At 50.8% G+C, this 10,146-nt stretch overlaps 2 protein-coding genes across 2 annotated transcripts in view; both read left to right on the forward strand.

Annotated features, from left to right (window-relative positions):
- Nucleotides 1–2,547, forward strand: part of Prx (periaxin) — a 14,314-nt gene extending 11,767 nt beyond the window's left edge. Inside the window, exon 5 of the mRNA XM_028781618.1 lies at nucleotides 1–2,547. This exon is cut by the window's left edge and continues 1,311 nt beyond it. Within this exon, the coding sequence (XP_028637451.1) occupies nucleotides 1–2,340 (2,340 nt within the window). The 3' untranslated portion in view covers nucleotides 2,341–2,547.
- A 3,958-nt stretch (nucleotides 2,548–6,505) lies between these two features.
- Hipk4 (homeodomain interacting protein kinase 4) overlaps nucleotides 6,506–10,146 on the forward strand; it is a 9,032-nt gene continuing 5,391 nt past the window's right edge. Inside the window, exon 1 of the mRNA XM_028781636.1 lies at nucleotides 6,506–7,223. Within this exon, the coding sequence (XP_028637469.1) occupies nucleotides 6,759–7,223 (465 nt within the window). The 5' untranslated portion in view covers nucleotides 6,506–6,758. The remainder of the gene's footprint in view (nucleotides 7,224–10,146) is intronic.

A 10,146-nucleotide genomic window follows, 5' to 3' on the forward strand; every position in this document is an offset into this window, starting at 1 on the left:
TCCGAGGTGAAGCTCCCAAAGATACCCGAGATGGCCGTGCCTGATGTGCGACTCCCGGAAGTTCAGCTACCCAAAGTGTCAGAGATGAAGCTCCCGAAGGTGCCTGAGATGGCCGTGCCTGACATTCATCTCCCGGAAGTTCAGCTACCCAAAGTGCCTGACATTAAACTTCCTGAAATGAAGCTTCCAGAACTAAAACTCCCCAAAGTGCCTGAGATGACAGTGCCTGATATCCCTCTTCCAGAGCTGCAGCTGCCCAAAGTGTCAGACATTCGGCTGCCTGAAATGCAAGTGCCACAGGTCCCAGAGGTGCATCTTCCCACAGTGTCAGAGATGAAGTTGTCCAAGGTTCCCGAGGCGCAGAGGACATCTGCAGGGACAGAGCAGGCAGAAGGGACTGAATTTAGTTTCAAGTTGCCCAAGATGACCATGCCCAAGTTGGGGAAAGTGGGCAAGCCTGGGGAGGCAGGTATTGAGGTTCCAGGCAAACGCATGACACTTCCCTGTCTGCAGCCAGAGGCGGGTGCTGAGACAGCCCATGTTGCTGTCCCTTCCCTCGCTCTACCCTCTGTGGAGCTTGACTTGCCTGGGGTCCTGGGCCTGGAGGGACAAGTCCAAGAAGCTGTCTCTGGCAAAGTGGAGAAGCCAGAGGGCCCCAGGGTGTCAGCAGCTGTTGGAGAGATGGGCTTCCGTGTACCCTCTGTGGAGATTGTCACTCCTCAGCTGCCCACAGTTGAAGTTGAGAAAGAGCAGCTAGAGATGGTGGAGATGAAAGTCAAACCCTCTTCCAAGTTCTCTCTGCCCAAATTTGGACTTTCAGGTCCCAAAGCTGTCAAGGCAGAGGTGGAGGGGCCTGGGCGAGCCACCAAGCTGAAGGTATCCAAGTTTGCCATCTCACTCCCCAAAGCTCGAGTGGGGACTGATGCTGAAGCAAAGGGAGCTGGGGAAGTGGGGTTGCTGCCCGCCCTCGATCTATCCATCCCACAGCTCAGCCTGGATGCTCAAGTGCCCTCAGGCAAGGTGGAAGTAGCAGGGGCTGATAGCAAGCCTAAAGCATCCAGATTTGCTCTGCCCAAGTTTGGGGTGAAAGGCCGGGACTCTGAAGCGGATGTACTAGTGGCAGGGGAGGCTGAGCTTGAGGGAAAGGGTTGGGGCTGGGATGGGAAAGTGAAGATGCCCAAGTTGAAGATGCCATCTTTTGGGCTGTCCCGAGGAAAGGAAGCAGAAATTCAGGATGGACGTGTCAGCCCAGTGGAAAAGCTGGAGGCCATAGCTGGGCAGCTTAAGATCCCTGAAGTGGAATTGGTCACACCGGGAGCTCAGGAGACAGACAAGGTCACCAGTGGAGTGAAGCCATCAGGCCTCCAGGTGTCTACCACTAGGCAGGTGGTTGCAGAGGGCCAGGAGGGTGTGCAGAGGGTGTCCACACTAGGTATCTCTTTGCCCCAGGTGGAATTGGCCAGCTTTGGGGAGGCAGGCCCTGAGATCGCAGCCCCTTCTGCAGAAGGCACAGCAGGCTCTAGGGTCCAGGTGCCACAGGTGACGCTGGAGCTGCCTGGAACCCAGGTGGCAGGTGGTGATCTGTTAGTGGGTGAGGGCATCTTCAAGATGCCCACAGTGACAGTGCCCGAGCTAGAGCTGGATGTGGGACTGGGTCATGAAGCCCAGGCTGGTGACACAGCCAAGAGTGAAGGTGGGTTAAAACTGAAGTTGCCCTCACTGGGGGCAGGAGGCAGAGGAGAAGGAGCTGAACCCCAGGGCCCCGAGGCCCAGCGTACCTTCCACATCTCATTGCCTGATGTAGAACTCACGTCTCCAGTGAGTAGCCACGCTGAGTACCAGGTGGTTGAGGGCGATGGGGATGGCGGGCACAAACTCAAGGTTCGGCTGCCCCTGTTCGGTCTGGCGAGGGCCAAGGAAGGAATAGAAATTGGAGAAAAGGTTAAGAGTCCAAAGCTCAGGCTACCCCGAGTGGGCTTCAGCCAAAGTGAGTCGGTCTCTGGAGAAGGCTCTCCCAGTCCTGAGGAGGAGGAAGAAGGCAGCGGGGAAGGGGCTTCCGGTCGCCGGGGTCGGGTCAGGGTCCGCTTGCCTCGCGTAGGTTTGGCTTCCCCTTCTAAAGTCTCTAAGGGACAGGAGGGTGATGCAACCTCCAAGTCCCCAGTTGGGGAGAAGTCACCCAAATTCCGCTTTCCTAGGGTGTCTTTAAGCCCCAAGGCCCGGAGTGGGAGTAGGGACCGGGAAGAAGGTGGATTCAGGGTCCGACTGCCCAGCGTGGGGTTTTCAGAAACAGCAGCTCCAGGGGCCACCAGGATTGAGGGAACCCAGGCCGCTGCCATCTGAAGCCCCGGGATAGCTGGGGATTCTCCCTCTTGTCTTCCTAATCCCCAGCCTAGGTCCCTATTTTGTGTGTGACATTACTAGCACTAATCCTCAGAGGGCTTGAAGGTGGGCAACTGACTCAGGCAGGAGCCAGTGGCCTGTGCCACCTCATTGGCCAAAGTGCCTGTATATCATGTCAAGCTATGTGAATAAAATAATTCAAAAGTTGCCGTGTGTCCTGGTTCTTCTGTGGGACACAGGGTCTCTTTATGTTCCCCCATCTGGTGTATGCAGTGATATCTCAGCTTGAACCTAAAATCTTGCATCCTTGGGAGCTGGAGCGATGGCTCAGCGGTTAAGAGCACTGACTGCTCTTCCAGAGGTCCTGAGTTCTGTAATGAGAGCTGGTGCCCTCTTCTGGCCTGCAGGGATACATGCAGACAGAAAGCTGCATACACAAGCAATCAGTCACTTTAAATATATCTTGTAGGCTCAGCCTCTCAGCACTGGGATTACAGGCAAGCACTTGCACTTCACAGTTCCCAGAGGCCTTTGCAAAGGATCTGTGGAGAGATCCCAGCAGAACACAGCAGGGCACAGCAGGGCCCCTCTGTAGAGTCAGTTGTCCTCTGTAGGAGAACTCTTGTCCATCTTCCCTTTCCATGAGCAAGACTTTATTTTACTCCTAGTGGTCTGGGGATTGTCCTTCAGCACTTTCATGTGTGCTGGACAAAGATTCTACCCCAGAACTACAGCCCCATCTTTCTTTAAAAACATTTTTTTTTAAAGATTCATTTATTTATTTTATGTAGACGTGTACGCTGTGGCTGTCTTCAGACACACCAGAAGAGGGCATCGGATCCCATTACAGATGGTTGTGAGCCACCATGTGGTTGCTGGGAATTGAACTCAGGACCTCTGAAGAGCAGCCAGTGCTCTTAACTGCTGGGCCATCTCTCTAGCCTCTTTCAAAGTATTTTTAATTTATTATTTTATGTGTTTGGGTGTTTTGTCTGTGCATTGTATGTGTGGCTTGTGCCCATGGAAGCCTGAAACTCCAGATGCTTGTGAGCCACGCGTGAGTGCTAAGATGCGCCCTGTGCTCCGAGCCATCTCCCCCTACCCCCTTGGTGGGTTCATTTTTCATTTCTTTTTTTTGAAACAGTCTCATATGACCCAGACAAATTTCAAACTATATAGGCATGGATGACCTCAATTTTTTTTTTTTTATTCTGATGCCTGCCTCTATGTCCCAAGAGCTGGGATTGGAGGAATGTGCCACCATGCCTGGTTTTCCGTGGCACTGGGAATTCAGTTTATGGTCTTACCCACGCTAGGACAAGGACTCCGCCACCCAAGCTATGTCCCAACTCCATAACTTTTAATTTCAAGTTTCACTAAGTTCCCAGAGCTGGCTTTCATCTCACTCTGTAGAGTAACTTCCCTTTCAGCTGTTTTCAATCCTCCTGCCTCAGCCTTCTGAGACTAGTGAGGATTACAGATTTAGGCCACCAAGGCTGCCAAGGCTGGGTTTCATGCTCCCCTTCCTGTCTTTCCGGTTTGACTGCCCTGTGCACTTTGGGCTCCACCCAAGGAGGCTCCTCCTGGTTCTTTCTTTGGAATCAAGGTTTCAGAGCCTCAGTTTCAAATACTTGGCTGCCTTTTAGGACCTGGCTCCAGAGCAGCTAACACCACTGGGCCTCAGCTCCTGGGGACTGTGAGTCACAATTTCTGTTGCCTTAGTGGTACTGGCAGGGATCTAGGCCTCTACTGTCTTCAGTGTATGTCTACCTGTGACTTGGGTCAGCCCCAAGTCTTTTCTACATGGGTCACTGCCACTCTGTGTACACACCACACAGACACAGACACACAGGCGCTCTCTCTTTCTCTCTCTCTTTCTCTCTCATGCAATTGCGAACTTCCATTATAGATACAGGAGAACAAGGGTCTCTCACGCACTCCAGCCCCGGGCTCCCTACTCAGGTCACTGATCCTTTGTCTCCACCACGCTCAACAGGCAGCACCCTCACCTGCGGTGGACTCTGCCACAGCGTTTGGACATTCAGCACCAGCGCTTTGGGTTTTTTGTTGTTGTTTTGTGGTTTTTTGTTTTTTTGGTTATTTGTTTTTTTTTCGGTTTTTTGTTTTTTGTTTTTTTGGTTTTTGTTTTGGAGAGAGGATCTCACGATGTCTCCCTGGCTGTTCTGGAACTCAATCTGTAGACCTAGCTGGCCTCAGACTCACAGACCACCACATTGACCTCGGTCTGGTCTCCTGAGTGTTGGGATTCAAAGAATGTGCAACCATGTTCACTGCCAGCAAGCAGTCCTTGGCTTCTCCTGAGTGTTTTTCTTTCCCTCTGACTTCTCATCAAAATGTCAAGCTACTGTTTCTTCCTCCTCTTCCTCCTCCTCCTCTTCCTCCTATTTATTTATTTATTTATTTATTTATTATTTTTGGTTTTTCAAGAGAGGGCTTTTCAGTCCTGAATATCCTAGAACTCTGTAGACCAGGCTGGCCATGAACTCACAGAGATCCACCTGCAGCCACCTCCCGAGTGCCAGGATTAAAGGCATGTGCCACTACGGTCTGGCAAGCTACCTCATGTTCTATGGTTTCCACACCTAGCCTCGGAGCTGATAACTCTCAGACACCCCTCCATCTCTCTGGGGGAGCCAGCTACTGCTGAAACTTCTGGTGATGACTCCAAACACCATATACTGGAGACGTGTGCATGGCAGCTCCAATCCTGGCTCTGAGAGCCTCGGGCTCCCTAACGACTGACTAAGCACACGCTCTTTAAAGAAACCTTTTGTTCCCTGCTCACCTTCAATCCCAGCACTCTTTAATTCCAGCAGTCAGGTGGCAGAGGCTGGCAGATCTCTGTGGGTTTGAGGCCAGCCTGGCCTACAGAGTTCCAAGATAGCCAAGGCTACACAGAGAAACCCTATCTCGGAAAAAACAAAAACAAACAAACAAACAAAAAAAAACAAAAACAAAAAACACTTGTTGTTCTTGCAGAGGACCCAGAATGGATTCCCAACACCCACCCTGGAGCTCATAACCATCTGTAACTCTAGTCACAGGGGATACGATGCCCTCTTCTGATCTTTGATGGCACCAGGTGTGCATTTGATGCATATACATACATACAGGTGAACATGATATGCATAAAGTAATAAGTAAATAAATCTAAAAAAGAAAGGAAAAGAAAGGTTTTTTTTTAATGTCCTGGGAGTGGCGCAGTGAGCGGGATGTAAAGTGGATAAATAAAAATAAATAAATAAAATTAAATTTAAAACATTAAATAAAAAAATGGCCAGGTGTAGTTGGTGCATCCAACACTTGGGAGGCAGAGGCAGTGTGTTCCAGGCCAGCCAGGGCTTCACAGTAAGTCCCTGACTTAAAAACCAAACCATATATTGACTAGAAAATGTATGGAAGAGAAAAACCGATGGGGAGAAATTGAGATGTTTTTCCTTTTGTTTAACATCAATTTCCCGAACCTGATCTCAGTGTCTTCTCACACCTTCTGTCCCTTGTCCATGTCACCTTCTCAGGGACTGCTCTACACTTTGTCATAGATGGTTTCTTCCCTCCCTGACCTTTTTAGGACCTCAGCCTGCCCTCCTGTCTTACTGAATGCCTCACCCATCAGCACCTGAACCCTTCACCAGCCTCATCTGCCTGGCTCCTGCCTTAACCTCCTTGCTGGGGTCTGGGGCCTCCTTTCTTGCCTTCTACAGTTTGCCTTTCTTCATGTCTGACTGAGTGGTCATTCCCTTGCTTAAAGCCCTTCATGGCTCCCACAGTGTCCAGTTCAAACATTTTAGCCTGCATTCAGTGCCTCTGACAACCTGGGTCATCTTACTCTATCTACACATTCCCTCCGTGCTTTAACACACACACACACACACACACACACACACACACACACACACACACTCACACTGTCTCTACCTCTCTTCATTTTCACATGCCATGTAGGTATGTCCCATTTCTGAACTCCCAAGGTCAACGATTAAAATCTCTCTGAGTCCACTGTCAGCTTCTCCAGGATTCCGTCAGTCAGCGGGTGGGGGAGGGGTCCCAGCCAGGCACCCCACCCCCTCCATTCCAGCCTGGGACTCAGGTCTCTAACAACAGAATCAAAGCCACTCAGCAACGCTGGAACCCATTCAGGGGGGCCTGAGCCCCCTCATCCCAAGCCAAGAGGGCTTTGGGGGAGGGGTGCAGCCCCTGGTAGACTCACCGTGTGGCCAAGGGGGTCAAGGGGCGTCAGGGAGACAGGGGCTGAACTCATAGGGAGAGGCACGAGTGTAGTTATCTTTCCCCCGCTAGGAGGACTAGCTAGGGGCCATCATCAGGGTGGGAGGTCTAGGCAGCCAAGCCAGCTGTTCAGGAGTAAAGGCAGGATAGTGACTGGCAGCCAAGGTACCATGGCCACCATCCAGTCGGAGACTGACTGTTACGACATCATTGAAGTACTGGGCAAGGGCACTTTTGGAGAGGTGGCCAAGGGCTGGCGTCGGAGTACAGGTGAAATGGTGGCCATCAAGATCCTGAAGAATGATGCGTACCGTAGCCGCATCATCAAGAACGAGTTGAAGCTGTTACGCTGTGTACGAGGCCTGGACCCGGACGAGGCTCACGTTATCCGTTTCCTTGAGTTCTTCCACGATGCCCTCAAGTTCTACCTGGTCTTTGAGCTATTGGAGCAAAACCTCTTTGAGTTCCAGAAAGAGAACAACTTCGCGCCCCTTCCTGCCAGGCACATCCGTACTGTCACACTGCAGGTACTAAGAGCGCTGGCCCGGCTCAAGGAGCTGGCCATCATCCACGCTGACCTCAAGCCTGAAAACATTATGTTGGTAGACCAGACCCGCTGCCCCTTCAGGGTAAAGGTGAGTGAGGTTGCCTGGGAAACGGTTTGCTTAGTCCTGGGATGCTCTGCTAACACATGGGTCTCCTGAGTCAGTTCCGTGATGCAGCTCCTCCTAGGTGTCTCTGAATCCCAAGCTACCCATCCTTGGTGCTGTCTGGCCATCTTCTATATTGGATCCCAATTCTTTTTTGTTTTGTTTCTGAGACAGGGTCGATGTGGCACAGGCTGGCCTTGAACTCGCTGTGTAGCTGAGGATGACTTGAACTCATGACGTACCTGCCCTTCCTGCCTCCACTACCTAAGTGCTAGTCACCTAAGTCACCACAGCCAGCTCGCTTTGTTGTCTTTTGTTTTTTGAAGACTGGATCTCATGGAGTCCAGGCTGGTCTGGAATTTGGGTGGGTTCCCCCTCCCAAGTATCGGGATTACAGATATTTACCACCATGATTGGCTTCTCCATCTCATGTCTGAGGTCCTTTCTATCGAAGACTGGAGGTCGTTTGTGCTTTCCCTCGAGGACCGGGAGTCTCCCCAACCCTGTTCCATCTGGCTCAGGTCTGGGCGTCGTGGGGCTGGCATTCTGGTGGGCAAGATGGTAGCAGGGTAAGAAGTAAAGTGTGTTGTGGGTGTGAGATACAGATAAAACAGAAGAGAGGGGATGTGGGGATCTGCTCAGACACGGGAAGTGGTGGACGGGGAAGCCACCCTTCAGGAAATCTTGAGGGGAAGAGAAGCCATGGAAGAAGGGCAGAGTCTCCAGGGAGAAGGAACAGCCAGTGTGAAGGGTCCAAGATAGGAACATGTTTATGTATTCTAGCAACACACGGGGAGTTCTGTGGAGTTGAAGCAAAATGATGGGGGGGGGGCAAAGAGGGAGAAAATGACATCAAAGAGGTAGGAGTGGGGTTGTACAAATCCTCATAGGCACAGCCAAGATTGGTTTTACTTTGGAATATATATATATATGCATACACATTCATATACATGTATCTATATATAGATACATATATATACCACATATATATAATATACAGCATACACACACACACACACACATATATTATATGTGGTATGATATATACCCATGGTTTTACAATGTATGCCTGGCTGGCCTTAAACTTGCTATGTAGACCAGGCAGGCTTCAAACTCATGGAAGAGCCTCCTGCCTCTGCCTCCCAAACAATGGGATCAAAGTGACACACCAACACGCTAGGCTTACAGACGAATGCAGAACAGAAGGATGTGCTCTGACTTAGGTGCTCAATTTGGGGAGAAGTAGGACCAAGGAGACAGATGGGGTGATCCATGTGGGAGTCCCAGGTAAAAGATGTAGTTGGGATACTCGTGGATTCTGGTCAGACTTTAGAGCTGAAGACAACAGAATTGGTTGATGGGTTTCCTAGTGGGAGGGAGAGGGGCTGGAGAGATGCTCAGATAGTAAAGCCCCTGCTGAACAAGCATGGGGACCTCAGGTCAGACCCCTGGCAGACCCATAAAAGACAGCCATGGCAGCACACCTATAGTACCAGTGTGGGGGAGGCCGAGACAGGAAGATTCCTGGAGCTTGCAGGCCAGCCAGTCTAGCCAATCAGCAAGCTCCATGTTCAATGAGGGGCGGGATCTTATCTCTGAGACATAATAAGATAGTGATAGAAGATATCCGATGCATGTGTGATGACACATGTGCACACGTATACACACATGTACATGCACACGTCTAGAAAAAGAAGGGCCAGCAAGATGGCTCAGCCTGTAAAGGTGTTTGCTGCCAAGCCTAAGGACTTGAGTTCAGTAGCCAGAACGCACAGGGTGGGAGCAGAGAACTGACTCCCGGAAGTTATCCTCTGGCCTCTACACATATACCGCTGCATTTGCATATGCCCCGTCTCTAAATTAATTAAGTTTCAAAAAGAAAAAGGTATGAGGGAGAGCTGAGCATAGTAGCAAACACCTATAATTCCAGCATTGCCCAGGTGAGGTAGAAGGATTAAAAATTCAAGGTCATCCTTGGCTGTGCAACAGGGTCAAGGCCAGCCTGCACTGTCGAGGTCTGTCTGCACTACCTGAGATCCTGTCTTTAAAAAATACATGTGAGAGGTAGACAAGACTGGACTTGAACCAGAGCCTGCTGGTCTAGACAAATGCAAGCTAGGTGGTTCTACCCTCTGTACCTGTTCCTGGGTGGGCACCTAAGCTGTCCCCTCTTCCCCCTAGATCCCGTTTCTCCTGCTGAGCCAACTCAGACACTCCTCTTGTGCCTCTTCCGTCAGAACTCAGACTCCTCTGCCTGAGTATCTGTCAGCAAGGCACTGGTGATACTGAGCTGGCAGCAGCACCCACGGGCAGGGCTGGACAAAAGCTGCCTATTCTGTGCCTCTCCCGGCACCCCACTGAATGTTAGAGACACAGAGACAGGAAGAGATGGATATTTCTGCCCTGCTGGATGGAAGGACAGTGAGCCAAGAGGCAGAGATCACCGTAGACCTAACAGGGCTCACACAGCACCTAGGTGTCGCTGATACCCCTCCAGTGCTTTCAGAATGAAGGGATCCCACAAACACTGGCTCAATGTGCAGTGTCACTGAAGCCCTAGTGGGTGCCGAGTCCAGACTAATAACTATTTATTTCATGATTGCATGGAGGTGAGGGTTGGCTAAGTGCAAGACAGAGAGGGAAGCCAGGAGTCACAGGGATTCACAGTAAGACTGGCAGAGTGCCACCTGGTGGCAAGAGGAAAGACAGGCGCCTGCTCCATGGCCCATGGATTATCAATTAACCAAGAATCTGTAACATGCTAAAGGCCTTCAGGGTGTTAACCATGTCTGACGGTGAAGATCTTAGAGGACTTGGTTTTCAGGGTGGTACCTTTCTAATCCATGACACAAAGACAGAGACACTGGGAGATGAGAGGTTAGCTGAAGAGGCAGTTGGAGAGAGAGAG

The sequence above is a fragment of the Grammomys surdaster genome, unplaced genomic scaffold (assembly GCF_004785775.1).
Source record: "Grammomys surdaster isolate TR1022 unplaced genomic scaffold, NIH_TR_1.0 485, whole genome shotgun sequence".
Classification (NCBI taxonomy): domain Eukaryota; kingdom Metazoa; phylum Chordata; class Mammalia; order Rodentia; family Muridae; genus Grammomys; species Grammomys surdaster.